At 35.5% G+C, this 20,504-nt stretch overlaps 1 protein-coding gene across 1 annotated transcript in view; it reads left to right on the forward strand.

Annotated features, from left to right (window-relative positions):
• The window catches only part of PLXDC2 (plexin domain containing 2), a 402,677-nt gene that overhangs the window by 205,921 nt on the left and 176,252 nt on the right, over positions 1–20,504 (forward strand). The window contains exon 4 of the mRNA XM_049777781.1: positions 6,796–6,865. Coding sequence (XP_049633738.1) covers positions 6,796–6,865 — 70 coding nt within the window. The remainder of the gene's footprint in view (positions 1–6,795; positions 6,866–20,504) is intronic.

Genomic DNA, 20,504 nt, shown 5'->3' on the forward strand with positions numbered 1-20,504 from the left:
CATTCTTCAAAGAAGTGGATCAAACATTCCTGGAATTCATTTGGAACAATAAAAACCCACAAATAGCTAAAGCAACACTTAAAAAGAAGAAGATGGGAGGCATCACTTTTTCCAACCTTAGATTGTACTATAAAGCAAAAATCATAAAAACAGCACAGTATTGGAATAAAGAATAAATCCTCAGATTCATGGAATAGACTTGAATATTCAGAGAATTTTCCCCAGAATATAGTTAATCTTTGACAAAGGGGCAAGAAATGCAAAATGGAGCAACGAAAGCCTCTTCAACAAGTGTGTTGAGACAACTGGTCATCCACATGCAAAAAAGTGAACTTAGGTATCTCTTTAAAACCATGAACAAAAGTAAAATGAAAATGGATTAAAGACCTCAATATCAGACCTGAAACTATAAGGTATATAGAAGAAAACAGGCAAATCACTCCATGACATTGAGACTAGAGGTATCTTCAAGGAGGAAACATCACAGTCAAATCAAGTAAAAGCAGAAATAAATGGGACTACATTTAACTGAGAAGCTTCTGAACTTCAATGGAAACAGTGACTAGGATACAAATGCTACCCATAGAATGAAAGCGACTACTCAGCAAATACCCTTCTGATATAGGGATAATATCTAAGATATACAAGGTACTGACAGAACTAAACAAAAAAAAAATCTAGCCCCATCAAAAAATGGGGAGAAGAAATAACAGACATTTCCTCAAAGATGAAATAAAGATGACTAATAAACACAAGATAAAATGTTCCACATAACTAATCATCAGGGACATGGAAATCAAAACAAGGAAGTATAATCTCATGCCACAGAGACTGGAATACTTCACAAAGAACTAGAAGAACCAGTGCTAGCATGGATGTGGGAATTCTGTATAGTCCAGCCTTTCTGAAAAACAACATGGATATTACTAAAAAAATAATAATGGAAATTGAGCTCCCATATGATCCAGCAATACCACTCTGTGGCATCTATCCTAGGAATAAACACACAATAAAATTGCCCTCTGCATTCCTATGTTCATTCCAGTACTGTTTACAATAGCCAGAATATGGAAACAACTCAGGCTACCCACCAACAGAAGAGTGGCTAATGAATTTATGATACATCCACACAGTAGAATACTATGCAGCTGTTAGGAAAAATCTATACATGGATAAACATGGAGACTATTATACTGAGTGAAATAAGACAGAGGTAGAGAGATGCAGAATAGTTTCACATCTGTGGGATTTTAAGAAAAATAAAACACAGTATGGTAATAAGAACCTAAGACAATAGAGATGTGGGCCTAAAGAAAGGGCAGTTAAAACAATTAGAGAAATAACTGCAATAACTATTATTAGAATGGTAGTGAGGAAGAGAAATATAATGCCTGTCCCGAAGACAGTCAGAGGTTGTGGGAGGAGGGGAATGGGGAACATTAGTAGTGGGATGGTGAATATTCGATGAAAGAAACCCAACTAGGATCATTTTTATAACCATGGTGCTAAAATAAAAACTTTAAAGAAAGAAAGAATTAATGTAGTTGATAATAATTAGTCAGAAAACATAGCAGTAGATCTAAAGTAAAAGCTGTGAAAGAAAAGGCAAGAAGTCTGGAGGCATGACAACAGGAACTGTAATGACTCGTGTGCATTAGATGATTCCTTGCCCAGCGGATTTCCGGGTACCGAGTTTCAGAAGAGGGATTCTCTGAGGGTGGAAAGGTGTTCAAGGTCAAGAGCATCGGTGCTATCCTTGCCATACATTCCTGCCTAAACACCTGGGCTTTGTAGTGTTGCCAAGAAGTCTTCAAAGAGTACATTATGAAGTTACGTGCTTGAGATAGATAAGTGGTGCTTGTTTGGCTTGCCTCCAAGTGAATGGCCCCTCTTTAATTGTTGACCCTTCCAGACTATAAAAACAAGTAGCATATTTGGTATTTGGTTGAGTGTCTGTATACCATTCATGTTCTTTAAAGTTTCACTTATGCTATTTCATTTTGTATTTTGCCCCAATCCTTAAACTACTAGGTCTTCACACTCCAGGCTTCAGGGATGCCTTTTCCTTTGCCATTAGCCATTTCTGAAGGGATAAGCTCCATTTAGGAATACTATTCAAGACAGACTAATTACTCTATAGTTTCTGTGTGTCCTTTCTGTTTTGTTCAGCAGTTGTTTTTTTTTTTGGGGGGGGGGGGGCTTTTTCTTTATAGTGATAGAACTCAGGGTTACTTTCTGCTTCAAAGAGTCCTTTGTTGCATATGTAATTAAGGTTGTTTTTATATACTTCCTTTCGTACAGTTAACAATTTATAGCTAATTAGTGGCAAGAAGATCTTCTCTCCATGAGCAGAGCAGCTATTTTTCCTGTACTTGTCATCTCAGTTGCTGGTACCTAATCATCAACAGCCAGCTGACACCTGCCATTTATACTAGGCTGTTCCCCATCCTCCCAAGTTCTATGTTCATTTCATGCAGTACTTGCAGTTTTATTTTGTTTGTGTGCAAAGTTTGACACCTCTTCTACTCTGAAGCCTCCAGGCCACATCAGGCTACGTTATAGTATCTGTTTATATGTCATCAGATCTTTTACTGTGCCAGTTTCTATTTCTGAACCTCCAGTAATTCTCTTTCTTACCATCTTCTTAGCCCCATGAAGAAAGTCTATTGGTGGAACTTAGTTGTAGCACCTAATTTAGTACTTGTAATAGATAGGTGCTGAATAAATTAGTGTTGGCTGTATTCATGAGTTAATGAATAAACAAAGTCTTCTTCCTCTACTCATACATATTTTAAAGACTCTATCAAGAAAATAATCTCATTATCTAGCAGTAATTATATTGAATATATAATAATTTAGTTTCAAAGCGCTTCATGAGATTTTAATGTTTGTTTAGATATGTCAGCAAATTTTTGCTTGTATGCGTGCATTTTAAGAAAGGATGATATTGGGGCCGATGAGGTGGCACTAGAGGTAAGGTGTCTACCTTGCAAGCACCAGCCAAGGAAGGACCACGGTTCAATCCCCGGCATCCTATATGGTCCCCCCAAGTCAGGGGCAATTTCTGAGTGATTAGCCAGGAGTAACCCCTGAGCATCAAATGGCTGTGGCCTAAAAAAAAAAAAAAGAAAAGATGATAATTGTTAAATATCTGTCTTTAAATTTAATGACTTTTCCTTGAAAAAATATCTTCTAATAGACAATTGCTTTTGTGATCAGTTAGATATGGATTCAATATTTGATTTTTCATTCAAATCATTCCTGAACATTCTGTAAGTATGTATATAAGTATGCATGGATGCGGAAGGATGTGAGGAGAGTTATGGGAGAGAAGACATAACTGAGCTACAAGGCCAAGGTGAAGGAAGCTGTCGCTACTGATATATTTGCCTGTATCCTTTCTGCTTCCTTGAGTTTCTAGTGTACCTTCCCAGTTCAAGTGGAATATCCATCTTGCTTCTAAGCAAGATGCCAGTAAGGATAATCTGGGGCAGAAAAGAACTGAAAAAGCCACACATACCTCACACCCCAGGAGCAATCAATAGAGAATGGAAGTTGATGAATTAATTCAATTGCTTCCTGGCTGCTAATGAAATGATTCTGAAGACTAGTTCCCTACTGGTTCTGAGATCTCAGGAGATCTATGGTACCTATGACTATGATACACCTAATAAAATGCTTTTTACTGATTTTTGGTTTTCCTTTTTTTGGGGGGGCACCCAATGGTGCTTAGGGCTTACTCCTGACTGCTCCTGGATCATTCCCGACAGCACATAGAGCACCATAAAATATCAGGGATCAAACCCAGGTTGGCATTGTGTAAGGCAAGAGTGTTTATTTTATTTAATTATTTAATAACTCTTTATTTAATCATCATGATTACAAGCATGTTTGTAGTTGGGTTCCTACAATAAACAGAATACTTGTCTTCACCAGTGCAACAAGGCAGGAGTCCCTGTACTATCTCTCTAGTCTGTGGTGTTTCTTACTATCATAATTCTCTCTTCCTTTTCTTTAACAAAGGCTTTCTAGGATCCCCTTTCAAATCATCTGCATCTAAGTCTTTTTGTCAGGATTAATAATTGAGTGTTTGGAATAATGTAAAGTGAAACAAAGCTTACAAAATATGAAGCCATGACTCACTGGGTTAGAATGCCTATCATAGATGTCTTAAAAAATTACCAGAGACAGGGATAAAAGGGTAGCAGGTTGGGCAGAGCAATAGTATAGTGAGTGAGGCACTTGCCTTGCATGTAACTGACTCAGGATGATCCCCAGAATCCCCCATGGTTCGCCAAGCCTACCAGAAGCAATTCCTAAGTGCAGAGCCAGGAGTAATGACTGAACACTACGGGGTGTGAACCAAAAGCAAATAAATAGGATAGCAGGTTTCAGAAGTTAAAGGATACTCCAGATAAATATAAAGCATAGTTGAGTTGGTAGTAAAGTTAAAAGCCCATTTCACTATTTGGGGATATTTATTACTATTATTATTATTACTGTTATTAATTATTTTGCATGACTTAAGAACAGTAGAATTCTAGATTCTATCATTGCATCTATCTTTCTAGATAGTATACTGAATAAATTCTAGGGAACCTGGAGCTGAGATGCCAATGAAGAAGTGTGGAGATAACAGTGACCTACACTATAGAAGAGTATTAGTAATATCTGGAGGGGAGGGGAAAGGTGGGATGACCATTGTTGAGAGGATAATGTCTTTTTAAATTCCCATTGTTCTTCCTTATCAATGTGGACAGGTCTTGGTGAAAACTAAGGTAACTTGTTCCTTTAAAAAAGAAACATTTCAAGTCTGTATGATGTATTATCTCATTTTCTTCAAGAATTTATTTGCTCTCAAAAAGATTTAACTTAAGTATTTATGTTACCCAATCAAATACTAAATATATTTGAATATTTTTGATGGTTGAGATTAAATAATTGTGTGGCCATATTTCTTTGGTTCATCATGTCAGAGACTTTTAGTGATATATGTTTAAGATAAATGCCTATTCTGAAATTGAGACTGTCAAAGGATTATAAATTTTCCCCATTTGCGCATGAGTATGAAAATAAATTAAACTGATGAACATAATATATGGTAGTAGTGTTTTTATATAATTATATCTAATGTCTTTATTTAAATATATGGTTTTGCCATTGAAAGTTTTATTTTAGAGTTATTAGTAACCACCCATTTGAATTATTTAGTGGAAAAAGTTTTTTTTTTCTCCCTGTTAGAACCAAATAAAAACATGACAAACCATTTCTAAAGATGTCACTTTTGTCAAAAAGGAAAGAAAACCTAATTGAAAGTCACTAGAAAATTTGAATAATAAATTTCATGCCAAATAAGTCATCCATATCTGATGGGTTTAAAGAAACAATTATTTGCAAAACTGGGAAGAGCTAAATTTAGTCTCGAGATCTCTATTTAAAAACAAATTGCATAGCAAAATAGATATAACTTAGAAACTTTAATATAATAGTCTTTTACTATCTATAGTGTGGGTGCTGTTATATTTAAACCAACTAGTCTATTTTTTTCTAGATTTTTTATTTTAGTTGTTCATCTTTATTATTGATCACTGTCTTTTAAAAAAGTTATATTTTTAATCATTTTAAACATATGAAAATACCTAAAGTTTTATTCAATTTTTGTTTTGCTCTTGTTCTATAAATAAAAAAGCAAATTTTTAGGCTCCTCCTTAGACAGAAAAGTCAAAAGTAATATCAACTTTCTTCTTAAATCTCATTAGTTTTCTACTTTACAGTGAATAAGTAGCATTTCAGTTGCCAGCAATTTTTAATCTTTTTTTGTTTGTTTGTTTTGTTTGTTGGGGCCACACCCATTTGATGCTCAGGGATTACTCCTGGCTGATCACTCAGAAATTGCCCCTGGCTTGGGGGAACCATGTGGGAAGCCAGGGGGATCGAACCTCGGTCCTTACTTGGCTAGCGCTTGCAAGGCAGACACCTTACCTCTAGCGCCACCTCACCAGCCCCAATTTTTAATCTTTGATATTTTATTCAAAGTGGAATCAGTGATATAATATGAACGGACACACTTAAAAATAAACATATATTCAGGTCTAGATATGTACACACAAGCTCTCTTTTTCCATGAAATTGCCTTTTATGAGGGGATGCAGACAAGGAACATTGGATATATATTTGTGTAAAACAAAAGCTTTTGCTTAGTTAAATTTGACAGTGAGCATGTTGGACTATTTTGGAGGATGCTAATCAAACTGAAAAGTGCCTAGAAATCATTCGTTCTTCATAAGACTGCACTGATTTACATTGAGCAACCAAAAGGCATAGTGTGATTCAGAATGGAAACTTCAGGGCTGGAGTGTTAGCACACCAGGTAGGGGTGCTTTCCTTGCATACAGTTGACCTTAGTTGGACCCCAGTATCCCATATGTTCCCCTGAACATGATAGGATTCCTGAGTGTAGAGCCTGAAGTAAGTCCTGGGCATTGCCAGGTATTATCCCAAAAGAAAAGAAAGAAAGGGAGAGAAAAAGGAAGCTTCTAGACTTCAATTTTAGGATAATCACAGATCAGTAGTCATTATAGCGCATCTTTCAAAACTTTTCCACACATTTCAAGAATATAATCACCAGAAAAATGCCTTTATTCCCATCCAAGATTTGGGTCATAAAAGTCATCTATAATGACAAAGGTACAAAGTAGAAGAATTATGTTTTTTTTTTAAAGTGCAAGGCTCTTCATAAAACATTTACTATTATGCACATTATTGATTTTTTTCCCTGGTTGTTATTCCTTGCAGAGAGTGAATCTGTCCTTCGATTTTCCATTTTATGGCCATTTCCTACGTGAAATCACTGTGGCAACTGGGGGTAAGTGGTTTTTCTCCCCATTCACCTGAGATAATCTACAGTTTCATCGTGGTTATTTTTAATTTACACTATATTTTAAGAGGAGCATTTACTGGGAAAACCATTCATTTTTTTTTGTCACAGAATCAAGGGTATAACTAACACTTTTTAAAGTGTAACTTGGGAAAACTTTTGGACAGAAAATGTAGTTGAAATAATTAATTTTTATCTTAGATTTATCTAAATTTTAGATAATTTATCTTCGATTAAAATTTAGATAAAACTTAGATCATTTATCATAGACTTATCCTAAGTTTTTTTCATCTTGCCTGTCTCGCAAGACTGAATGAATGAAAGTAGAGCTAGAAAATAAAAAATCTGTAAGAAATATTTGCGAGTATTTCTGTGTTGTTTTAATAGTATGATTGTTGTTATAGACATATAAGAATATATGTGTATACATAACTATAAAACCCTTTATGACTATTTTATTTTCCTTTAATGCCAACTGTGTGGATAGACACACATTAACATCATTTGAATTTATTTTTCTTCACTAACTGGAGATTAGTTTTGAATTAGTAAAGTTCCAGAGTTATGGATATTCTCTATCCCAGAAGTCAGAAAAGCTTCATCCTTGAGTGTTACTAGCAGAGATAAGGAAAGTGCGTGAGACTATTTCTATAGCCAGACATAACATTAAGAGTTAAACCATACAGAACAATAATAAAATAGAAATTTTACGAATGAAAGTGAAAGAATAAATCAAAAAGCATATTGAAATTCAAAGGCATTTGGAAGAGGTTGTGGACAGCATAGACCTGTTTTCTTTACTAGATTTTGGGGCTTATTATTGGTCTTATTTATTTATTTATTTATTTTTGTTGGGGTTTTTAGCCCACACCTGCTGCCACTCAAAAGTTACTCCTGACTCTGCATTCAGAAGTTGCTCCAGACAGGTTCAGGGGACCATATGGGATGCCAGAGACCTAACCCATCCCATCCCAAGTTGGCTGCATGCAAAGCAAATCCCTTATTGCTGTAGTATCACCCTAGCCACTATTATTGGTCTTTAATGATAGGAAAAACACATTGACCACTCTTGCCATATTTTTATGTAAGACTTAGAATATTTGTAGGTTCCAGGAAAAATATTTGTATCCAAAAGTATCAACAAATAAATTGAGATTAGTTAACACCTACCCCAAGCAATGAAAAATAGTTTTCTGTGCCTTGGGAATGGGATAAGCAGGTGGGCTATTGGCAAGATTTAGCAGAACGGGAAATTCTTAGAAAATGAAAATGACAAGATATGGGTTCCTAGGGATGATAAAGCTCACATACCTATAAGAATAAATTTAGGCTTTATAGAGAAATGATGATTAAAGTTGTTGCTTGAAGGATGACACAGTTCTATAGTTATGGAAAAAAGGTAGAATGGAGAAATGTTGCAGCAAAGGTTATCTGGGGAAGATACACAGAAGAGGACATCAGTGGGATATTTTTGGGTAGTAAAAATGTATTTATGTTGGAATTCTGTTTCTAAGAATATGCTATTTTAAGATTATATGAGTAGGTTGTGGCAATTTTATATAATTCCTTAAGGTTCAATTTGAGAAATCATTCCTTAATTGAGTAATGATATCTGAAAAAAATGGATATAGAAATTAGTGTAATGTCTCATTTTATTATTTAATTGAAGAATTTTATTTTCTGAGTGTGTGTATATGTTTTAGAGATATCATTTCATATTAAGTGTTTATTACCATATCCTACCCCCAAAACATGTCATAGCTAAAGGATATAATGATTAGAGCTGGTATAAATGCTTAGAATAACATTAAAAAACTTTTGTGAGTTATAGTGATGGCTTTAGTGACTCTATGCCTTCAAACCAAAGGAAAGAAATTTTTTTTCTAAAATCACTAAAACTGAAGAGCTGGTCTAAAAAAAAATCAAGGTATTTACATTTTGTGTAAAATCTGTATATAAATAAGATCTATACAAGGATTGTGCTTCTTTAGATCTGTGGTATATTTATGCTCTCATGTAATTCCCAGCATTTAATTAATATATAGAAGGGTTGCTATTGAAAAAATTGAAATAGTTGCTAATAATTCAATAATTTACATTGTGTGCCTCATATCTTTAAATACAGTTAATTGTCTTATTTTTTTCTATTGTTCAGCTTACATTGATTTTTTGAGGTTAATAACTTGGGCTTGAGAGACAGTACAGTTTGTGAGGTGCTTATTTTTCATGCCACTGAACTATGTTCAGTTCCCTGAACACTATTGTGAGTGATCCTTGAACATGAATCCAGAGCACAATCAGAATAACAATAAATTAAGGTACCTATTAGTCACTTTCAAACTCTGGACACATAGTGGTAAAACTATAGACAAATGTGCAATTTCAGGCGATAGAGCTATAGCACAGTGAATAGGGCATTTGCCTTGCATGCAGCCAACCTGGTATACCCGAATTAGATCCCCAACATCCCATATGGTCTGCTGAACCTGCCAGGAATGATTTCTAAGTGCAAAGCCAGAAGTTATCCTGTGTGCTGCTGAATATGGCACCCCAAAATAATTTAAAATAAATAAATAGTATCTTACCAAATTGAAGGAAATAAAAAACCAAACAGATTTGTATTCCAGTTTCTCAAGTAGTTTTAAACTTTAAAACTCTTGTCAGTGATAAAGAAAATATGAAGTAAATTTTTCCCTTAGCTGAATTGCTGTGAAAATAAACCAACAACCCAAACAAATGGTTATATCATCTTTACTGCTTCCAAGCACCATTTTTCTTTGAAATGATCTTCAAAATAAGTGAGAAAACTGGTGTCATGTATGATCTCTATTTTTCTTTCTAGATAAAATATTGTAAATGTGAAGAAACATTTTTCTCTACCTAAAATATACAAGCATGAAACCTGCTTATACAAATCTATACCCTATTTAGAGACAAAGACAAGATGCATTTAATACTGACCTGAGTTTCTTCATCATGAGATCAATATCACCTTTAAAGGTTTTTAATTAAATAAATCATTCGTTTTTACTTTATTTGGTCAGCTATTCAATTCATTTCTACTGTAGACTTCGTGGTATACTAAGGGTAGACTGTGGTTCTTGTTTAGAAGCTGAAACTTTAAAAAGAGAAGGGATAGGTGGAGAGATACTACAATGGATAAGGCTTGTCTTGCACATAACTGATCCAGGTTTAATCCCTAGAACTCCTTATGGTCAATTTAGCTCCACCAGAAATGCATCCTGATCACAGAGCCAGGACTAATCTGATTGTAGAACCAAAAAAAATTAACATAAATAAAAAGGTGAAAGAATGTATGACTAAGAAATAGAGAAGGCCCACATAAAGGCCAAAGGAACAAATGGTTACTCAGAAATCATGCTTGTTGGGCCAAACAAGAACAAGTGCATTAGAGAACTAAAGTTTCACATTGAAAAAAAAAAAAAAAAAAGTCAATTGAGCGACAGATTCAGGTAACACTGTGCTAATGAAGGGGCTGAGACTTTTTTTTTGAGATTTGGATGGCTTGCATTACCTTCAATGGAGAGTGGGCTGAGAGTCTAGTGGAGAGGAGATGGAAAAAGAAAGGTTATATATTTTGAACAAGAGTCATTTGAATCCTATCCCTGAGGAAATCTTGTTTCTTTAATTAGAGAGATGATTGAGCCTGATTTGGCAGAGCAGGGCAGGTTAAGGTGAAGGGATTGAAGGCAAGGGGAAAATAAGCAGCAGTATGTCTGTGTGAATGATAGTTTGATTAAGGATGAGCACAATGCATAGGAAAAGAGAATCTGTTAAAGAAATATAATGTAAGGAGTTTAATCATGGATGGTGCAAAGCTTTCCAGTTCAAAGGATCCAGTATGATAAAGGAATAAATTCAAGGACAGTTTAGAAGACGGTTGGTTCCTTAACCACAGTATTTGAATGGATTTTTTTTCCATTAGTGAATGCATAGATAACTCGACAAATGTCTATTATACTACAAATTTTAATATATAGAATTTAGATAAAATCCACAAATCTAGTTAACATTTCAAATAAGCTTAGAACTGGGGTTCTTAAATAGGAACACTTTGTTTTCCATGAAATTGATGCAGATAGATATTCTCAAGGCTGTCAATTATCTTCAGCCCTGTCTAAAAATTCATCTTGAACTTGCTTCCACATTCGGGAAATAAAGTAAATGAGATGTTCAAGTGAACATTTTAAATTTTAATCTCCTTCATTCTTATGTCAGAATTTTCTCAGTTTTCCTGTCATTAAAAATCCCACCTTCAATTTCTTCACTCTTTCTCTCTCCACTCCTTTAGCTTTCTTTTTCTCTTTACATATGCACTCCTATAATTCAGACTGAAATGAAGATAAATGTTACATTTTGTATTCTTGCTAGGACTTCAAACAAAGTCATTTAAAAGTAGGCATAATTTACTTGGTCCATCTTTGTATAAATATATATTTATAGAAATATATCATTATGAATAAACTTAAATTTCTAGTTAAAAGCTTAATATCCAGTTGTTTATATTTAAACTACAGAAATGAATCTTGCTTAATAAGCATTTTAATTTTCAAAAGCTTCAGTCATCCATACAAATAATGCACAAAATGAATTAGAAATACCATCTTATTTTCTGGTTCACTGGTAGAAGAATTTGAGATCATTTATTTGTTTTCTATTTTAAAAACAAAAATACAAGTTTTGGAGCATTGAAAAATGATTCCTCTTTGCATTTTATAAAAAATTCCATTAAGTCACCACTATATTGTGTTCTTACACACACAGCCTTTTATTTTCTTTCTATTTTATACTTTTATTTTTTTTACATTGGGCTATTAATGTGATCTTTAAAAACTATAAAAAGTGGGGGTCGGAGAGATAGCATGCAGAAGGATGGTGGTTCAAATCCTGGCATCCCATATGGTCCCCCGAGCCTGCCAGGAGCATTTTCTGAGCATAGAGTCAGGAGTAACCCCTGAGCGCTGCCGGGTGTGACCCAAAATCCAAAAAAAAAAAAAAAAAGTGAATAAAATTTAATTATTTTATTTTTAGTTCCTGAACATCTTTGCTATGAAATTTATAAATTTATTATATATACATATATAGGGATATGTATATGATTCTAAAGAAAGAAAGTTGGGGAGGGAATGTCTTTTTTATATAATGGGGAAGATTTGTGATAATAATATCTCCCAAATTTAAGTATAGAGAGAGATGCAGAGTTCTGGTCAAAATACTGTTGGCAGTTTAGACATTAGTAAATAGGAGTAGATTCAAAGATGACATACACAATAATGATGAACATGAATAGTATGAGTGATTCACATCTCCATAAATATTAATTTGGGGATTTCATGGGCAAAGTACTTAGAACCTTAGATCTATTTTATGATTCACTTGCAATATGCCTTTTATTTTTAATAAACTATAAAGTGTTCATGAAGTAATTTTTAGTATCTGAAAGTCCAACAACCCAAGTATAAATTTTCCTTCTTCCACTAGATCACTTAGTCTTTTCTCACACCCGAAAAACAACTATTACTCTAAGCTGTGATTAGTTGAATTCAAATTTAAACTATTTTTCTACATCTATGATCAACAAATTCTCCAAATCTTATCGTATATTTAGGTTTTTAAGTGTTTTTTTTTCACTTTCAAATAATCCCAATTTAATTGCAGTACCAAATACCATGCATGCTTCTTTGTAGAGGGACGTAATTGATATTGGTTATTAAAAAGGATTTTAAGAGAGGAAGGTACTTAGTTTTTGTTAATGATAATTGATTTATAAATACCACTCATGATCTTTTAAGTACTATAACCTGATATAATAGGACCTGATACATCTATTAACTTTCATACTCTAATGTTAAAGTAAATGGACTATTTTGTCCTTCACTGTTATTTTTAATAGCACAGATTACCTGGAAATTTGTTACGTGAAGAAAAAATACTGATGCTGGAAGATGCTGTAAAAAGTAAAAATATTCTGTTTGGTTTACTAATTTACATGAAGAAGCTCATGTCTGAAGGATTCTTTTTTTTTAGTAAAATGAACTGTGGTATTTAAGTGATTCTGAGGGATAAATTTCTGAAAATTGGAAGAACCATTAGGATGGTCCTTCTTGGTAATCTAAATTTCTAGAACCCAGTAGCAGATTCACCAGATTCAACAATAGAATTATATTCTTGTCTCACAGATTTTAAAGATCATGTCCTTTTTGTTTCTCTTTTTATCAAGAGTGGGGATCGCCCATAGGCTGTAAAAGATCCACATGATCATGTGGCCTTGTTCTTAAAACACAACCTGACAGACATTTAAAGTTTCTTGTCCACTGCCATGGGCCCATCTGCCTGTGTTGTATGGCCTGTGAATGTTGTAAAAAAAATTCCAAAATGCTTTGGCAGAGATAAGGTTCCCCCTACCCTGTACTCATTCGTGCATTATTTCATTAGCTCTGCTCCTTGGGAATAGAGTTTTAGAGTGTTTTTTAGAGGGGAGCCTTAAAGAACCCCAGAGGACCTCAGTCAACAGCTGACTGAGTCAGACTCAGTCAACAGAAATGATTAAGAAAATTATCAGTACCACAAATACAGGTTGAATTAAAAAAATATTAGAGAGAAACAAAAGTAAAAGGATGGCTTGCTTCAGTGGTAAGGCGTTTGCCTTGCATGCGGAAGGAAGGTGGTATGCATCCTGGCATCCCATATGGTCCCCCGTGCCTGCCAGGAGTAACCCCTGAGTGCTGCCGGGTGAGACCCAAAAACCAAAACAATAAATAAATAAATAAATAAATAAATAAATAAATAAATAAATAAATAAATAAATAAATAAATAAATAAGGATGGCTTGCTTATCCATTTTGAATAACTCCTAATGGAAGACTGCAATGAAGTGATTTGATCAGTAGAGATGAGTGTTGGTAAAAACAGCTTGAAGCTGTGAGCTCAGACACTCCCATTGTTTTAGCAGACATAGTGTTGTTCAGCTGCTGCTATTACTTGGACATTCACTCAGTAGCATTGCTGTGGAAAGCACCATTTGGCAGGGGTGTTGGATCCAAATCCAGCACCGCTGGGGCTTACTCTTGGCACTGTGTTCATGGATCACTCATGACAGGGCCCATGGGACTCTGGTGTACTGGGGATTAAAACTAGGTCAGCCTCCCTGGGTGGGAGGGGTGCAAATGAGGGAGATATGAGATGCATGCTGGGAATAGGGATGGAGAGAGGGTAACACTGGTGGTGGAAAATGGCCCTGATTCATTGTTACAATGTACTTTAAATATTACTGTGAAAGATTTATAATTCACTTTGATCACAATAAAAATTATTATAAATAAATAAATAAATAAGTAACCCAGACCAGCCTCATGTACAAGGACCCTCCTGCTGCACTCCCTCTCTGAGAAACAATATGTCTTAACAGTAAAACTAAGTCATGAAGATTTTTTTTCCTTTTGTTTTTGGTTTTTGGGCCACACCCAGTGATGCTCAGAAGTTACTTACTCCTGGCATTGTGCTCAGAAATCGCTCCTGGCTTAGGGGACCATATGGGATGCCTGGAGATCAAACTGGGGTCCGTCCTAGGCTATCATGGGCAAGGCAGATGCCTTACCACTTGCGCCATCACTCCGGCCCCTAAATCATGAAGATTTTTAAGATAAAATTATTTAGTGATACCACTAGTTATAGAAAATGTGACATAAATGCTGCATACTGTGATTATATGTTTGCATATCTTTTTTTTTCTTCTGTTCCCTGACAAAATAACATTTCTGTAAAGCACATGCTTGTTTGCTCAGGTTGTCTGGTGAGTTTTTGTTTGTTTGATGACATTTTATCCATAGCTCAGAAGGGGTAGAGCTTAACTCAGCATTATCTCTAACTGCTCCATTGAAAGGCTGACATTCTTTTTAAAAGTACTGGAGTCCTTGACTTGGCCTGTCCTCTTTGTTATCATCAGTGATTCTGTCCTTTTGTGTTTGAGTCTCCTCCAGTGTTTACACAATCAATGGTTAGAATTCTCCACCATGTGACTCTTCAGGTCATGAAACCCACCAGTTTTGTTACCATGACAGAAGATTCTTGAAATGTCTCTATGTCTATTATACTTATGGTATAAAAAATCCTGAGTTTTAGACATAGTCATAATCAACAAGTCATCTACCTGCTACCTCTTTTATTTGTACAACAAAAACTTCAGGATAAAACCTCAAAGCATGAAATTCGTTATGAATAGAATGATGCAGAATTGCCCTCTTTTGGCATTGCCTTACATAGATTTGTGGTTCACTTACTTGCTAGTATTTCAACAAAAAAGGCTGGAGAGAGCACAGTGGTAAGGTGCTTGCTTGGCTTAGAGCCAACTCAAGAGTTCAGTGTTCTGCATAATGGTTCCCCAAAGTCCTCCAAAATTATTTCCTGAGGGTATAGTCTTGGTGTAAATCCTGAATATCAAGAAATGTGGATCAAGATAAAACAAACCCTATCCCAAAATAAAACGACTGCAAACCAAAGAAAACAAAAATGTGTACTGAAAACCCTATGCCATTTGTAAAATTAAATAATTTATGTAGATATTTGGTGATATCTAATCTTTGTATTAAGATATTTGTTATTTCATTTATATTCAGGATATTTTTTTACCTTTTCCTTTCATTACATTAGATAAAAATTGTAGATAATCAACTAAAATAACTCAAAATTATGTTCTTATTTCAACAGTCAAGTCTGCAGTTAAAATATTATATTATTAAACAGTAGGCATAAGTGCTTTCTTGACTATATCTGGTAGGGTTCTGATAGTTAGATAAAATGTTGATCCAGTTAACCTTCGAGCTATGGAGATATTTTCACTTAGTCTGCCACAATTATTGTTCAAATGAGTTTTCTGCTGAAGGCAAAGATGAGAAAAAGTTCTAATTAGTTTATTGTCAATTTTCAAAGCTGCTTTAAAAATCAAGCATCAGTTTAAATAATAGCTTGCATAAAAAAAAAAACACACACACAGTACTTTAGGTAACTAAAAAACCAGTAGAAGGGTCGGAGAGATAGCACAGCGGTAAGGCATTTGCCTTGCATACAGAAAGAAGTTAGTTCAAATCCTGGCATCCCATATGGTCCCTCGAGCCTGCTGGGGGTGATTTCTGAGCTTAGAGCTAAGAGTAACCTCTGAGCACTGCCAGGTGTGACCCAAAAACAAAATAAAAAAACAAAACAAAACAAACATACAGTAGAATTTGGAGCAGTTGACTTTTTAAAAGAATATACTGTACACGTGGTAATAAGAGAAAGCACTTTAATTTTTGATCACTGATGTATAACATACAGCATAGAATTGGCATAAGAATTTACTGTCTATGATGTTTTACTCATTGCACTAAGCACTTAATAACCCTCTTCCTGTTTCTTTTATCTTTAAATTTTGCTTTGTTTTGTTTCGTGGCCACACCCAGTGGTGCTCATGGCTTTGGGCTCAGAAATCTATCCTGGCAGGTTCAGGAGACCATAAGGGATGCCAAAAATCAAACCTGGGTCAGCCCTGTGTGAGGCAATCGCCCTACCCATTGTGCTATCACTCTGTCCATCTTTCTTCCTATGTCTATTTTAAATAGCAAACATTTTCAAAACTTGTAACTCATTTTTCAGTATAATTTGCTGCTATTGGCGTAGCCATTAGAGATAAAGATTTACAGGTGGAGATGACTTGTGAGAGAGAGGAATCTCTGGCTTTTTTGAAAAATATTTTATTTGAAGAGCTCAAGCCCTGGTTTCTCTTGAAGCTGTGGATGTTGACATCTCTGACATGGGTCTATTATCAGATGGAGAAGTTGTGGTTGAATTTCACTGAGGCTGATGCTTTTAGAAGCTGATCTGTATCAAAGGAAAATGAAAACAGGCAGGTCTACGCGTGAGCTCCCAGGTGGAAATAGAAGTTATGGAGGAGGCTAGGAGCCAGCCATTTCCGGTTTCCTACTTCATGCAAACTTAGAGCAGGAAACAGAGCTTAAGAGAGGGCAGCACTGGGGTATATCAGGACTTGGGGTTGACATTTGCCATATATGGAGTCCACACGGCTGACCCCTCATCAAGGACAGGATGAGGCCCACCTATGCATGAGGCTGCAGCTTTGCTCAGAAAAGCCCAAGATCTTGAACCTTAAGCAGAATTTCTCAATTTTAAAATTGAAAAATGGGGGAATAGAGAGATAGCATGGAGGTAAGGCATTTGCCTTGCATGCAGAAGGATGGTGGTTCGAATCACTGAATCCCATATAGTCTCCTGAGCCTGCCAGGAGCGATTTCTGAGCACACAGCCAGGAGTAACCCCTGAGCGCTGCTGGGTGTGACCCAAAAAACAACAAAAAAATTGAAAAATGGATAAAATGGATACAAAATTGGACATTTAGAAAATATTGGCATTATGAGAAGTGGTTCTTTTATTCCTTGGTTTCTAAAAGTTAGGTTGAAAAATTAATTTTAAATTTTACTCCTTTTACTCACTATTAAAGAGAATCCTGATTTTTTTTTCTTTTTGTTTGGTTTTGGGTCATACCTGGCAGGTTCAGGGGTTACTCCTGGCACTCTGCTCAGAAATTGCTCCTGGCAGGCTCGGGGGACCATACGGGATGCTGGGATTCGAACCACCATCCTTCTGCATGCAAGGCAATGCCCTACCTCCATGCTATCTCTCCAGCCCCTGATTTCTTTTCAATAGAGATGAATACTGAAATTTCTACAAGACATGTATTTTTCTTTTAAGTCACATCCCCAGCATTTGGGAACATATTTTGAAATAATGTAGAACCTCCAAACAATAAAAATACTGATGAAATTACATAAATTAAAGCTTGCTGTATATTAAATAATAAATTTATTTGTAATACCTGTGACAAAGAGCTATTTCCTTAATATACCCACCAGGAGATAGTGTAAGAAAAATAAATTACAGCCATTAAGTGTTAATAAAATGATAGTGTTTCGAAAAGTTATTAAAGGAACACCTAACTTCAGCTTCTTATAATAAATATCTTGGATAGTTTTTACTACCAATCTTTCAATTAAAAAAAGAAAGAGAAAGAAAGAGAGAACAGATAGTAGGGGGGTTTAGATGCTCACCTTGCTAAAAGCCAGTCTGGATTTGATACTCAAAACTGCATATGGCCTCAAATCGAACCAGAAGTAATTCCTGAGTACAAAGCAAGGAATAAGTCCTGAACATTGCCAGATATCACCTAAAAATATGGGTTTGACTTCTAGGAATTCCATTAGCTTCCTAAAGTGAAGATTCTGGAAGGATCCCCCAGAGAGTAGTTCTGTTATTGGGAAGTAATGGCAAATACTACAGAACCTTCTCATAAAGGCAACAATCCTCAGATATTTGTTTAGGGCCTTACCCTGAGCCAGGAAGCTCATTATTTCTTGCCCCATAGTCCTTTCAAACCTTGCTAGTTCTCTCCAGGAGAAAAATAAAAATGCAAAATCAGCTAGAGTCATGCCTTCTGAATCCAGATTGAGTGTACTGCAGGGAGGGAATGCTAAGGGGTTAGGGAGTGAAGGGTATGGTGAAAATTATTCGTGAAATTGGTATTTTCCACTTAAATTGTGTATTGAAAGGGTTATTAATGTTAGCCTAAAACATGCATGCTACAAGTCTAGTTATATATGCCTCAGATTCCTGAGGATAAACCTAAATTAATATCAAATTACTAAACGTGGCAGTTAACAGAGTGATTAAAAAAAAAAAAAACAGGTGTTGCTTGGTTTAAATATGACCATTTTGTTAAGGAGAGTAGATGTCTCCATATTTGCAGTCACCCCATATTTTTATTTTATAAGAAACTCTTCAGTGAACAATGACATGATAAGCTGAAAATAAATTCCCAGGAGAAACTGCCAGTGGTTTGTTTTTTTTGTCCTGTTTTTATGAGTCTTACAGATTTAGTTTAGGAAGGACAGGACAGGAAGGAAAGTGAACTCCACTGAGTCCCTAGGTCTCCCTCTGGTGGAGCAGCTCCTGCTGTGGCAGTGAACAGTCAATTAAGTTCAATGGCTTTGGTTAAGTTGGGTTTTAATTGGGTTAAATTCAGCCCATAATTAAGTTACTGACTGGAAGTCTCTGAGCCCTGGTTCTCCTTCCCACTTCACCTGACATTCTTGTATTGAAGCTCCAATCTTGGGGTGAGGCTGTAATAGGGGATGCGATCTCCTGGCAGCAATAATACTTGCATAAGGTCTTGATGCAGAAGCTTGTGTCCTCATAAGAACAGATACCCAAAGACTCCTTTTTCAATCCCACCCCTGCACGCAGAGGGAGCCTCATGAATAGCTGCAGCTACCTTAGCTTCGTTTCCATCAGGAAATCTTTGTCTTTTCAAAGACAAAGTCTTCTCAGACTCTTCTTTATGCAATGAGCAATTCACCTGTTTTATCTATCTAGGTTTAGGATTTGTGAATTAATTATCTTCCCATTACACCTATTGAAACATTCTTGTATTATGGTCAAAGGCAAAAGTGTACATTTCTTTTCTCGTATGGTGATGGGTCTTATTGAATTTTTGAATGTAGTTTGTTCCTGCCATATTTCTCTTGCAGCAGGCACCATCAGTCCCAGCCTCTTATTTTATAGGGATGAAGGGAAGTATTGTTATTCAAGTCAGTTTTATGCAATCCTATTTTCATAGCTTAAACAGCAACTGTTTTACAGTGTGCCATCCTTAGCAAGAGACTGCCACTGAGCTGGTGAAATGATAGCATGAATAATAGACTTGGCCTCAGAATTACCTGGAGTGGTCCAAAGAAAGGGGACTGCATTGTCTGGGAACCTACTGATTATGAATGCTCTAGCATTGCCATCTGCAAGGGTGAGGAAGTCAGTGGCTGGTTGACAGATAAGAACAGGGGCTGAGGGACCTGGTCAGTGGGTTTTCATCTCATTTGGCATAGCATTCACCTTGTTCCTTTCATTGTAATTAAAAAGGCCAAATTTGGGAAGCATGTCACTTCTAAAATGCACTTATGATATGCACCTTGGTTGAATTATTTTTATTGTATCTGGGGACAGGAGAAGGGCAATATGGTCAGTGGAGACAAAGCTCCACCTCTAGCTCATCTGTTTTTATTCAGCTGAACTTGCTGGTAGCTGCTCTCAGAAATCTTATTTTCCACAAGTCCTGGATGGGACCCATGTTTATTGTGCTTGCTAAAGGGAAATACAGTGGCGTTATAAAATCTGTTTAGTGGGGGTGCCAGTAAAAACTAACATCAAATTATTTCGACTTACCCCACTGAGAAATCAATTAGATGTTTGAGGCATATATTTCAAATACAGTAGACTATTAATCATTGTGCTTAAATAAATAAATTATAAAAATAAAGAAAAGAATCACTACTCATAGCTAGTGGGTTTAATTCTTCCTTATAATTAGATAAGATTTAGACTCTGATTAGAAATCAGAGTCAATATCAACCTCAATATCAACCTCTATTTGGTATTTGTAATTGAGGTTATTTATAAATAAATTGAGGTAATTTATAGATAAATTGAGGTAATTTATTTCTTTTGTTTTCTTTCCATTTTTCTTTAGTGTCTTTTCTTCTTTCTCTCCCTCCCTTCTCTTCTTTCC

Source organism: Suncus etruscus, chromosome 7 (genome assembly GCF_024139225.1).
Source record: "Suncus etruscus isolate mSunEtr1 chromosome 7, mSunEtr1.pri.cur, whole genome shotgun sequence".
NCBI classification, from domain to species: domain Eukaryota; kingdom Metazoa; phylum Chordata; class Mammalia; order Eulipotyphla; family Soricidae; genus Suncus; species Suncus etruscus.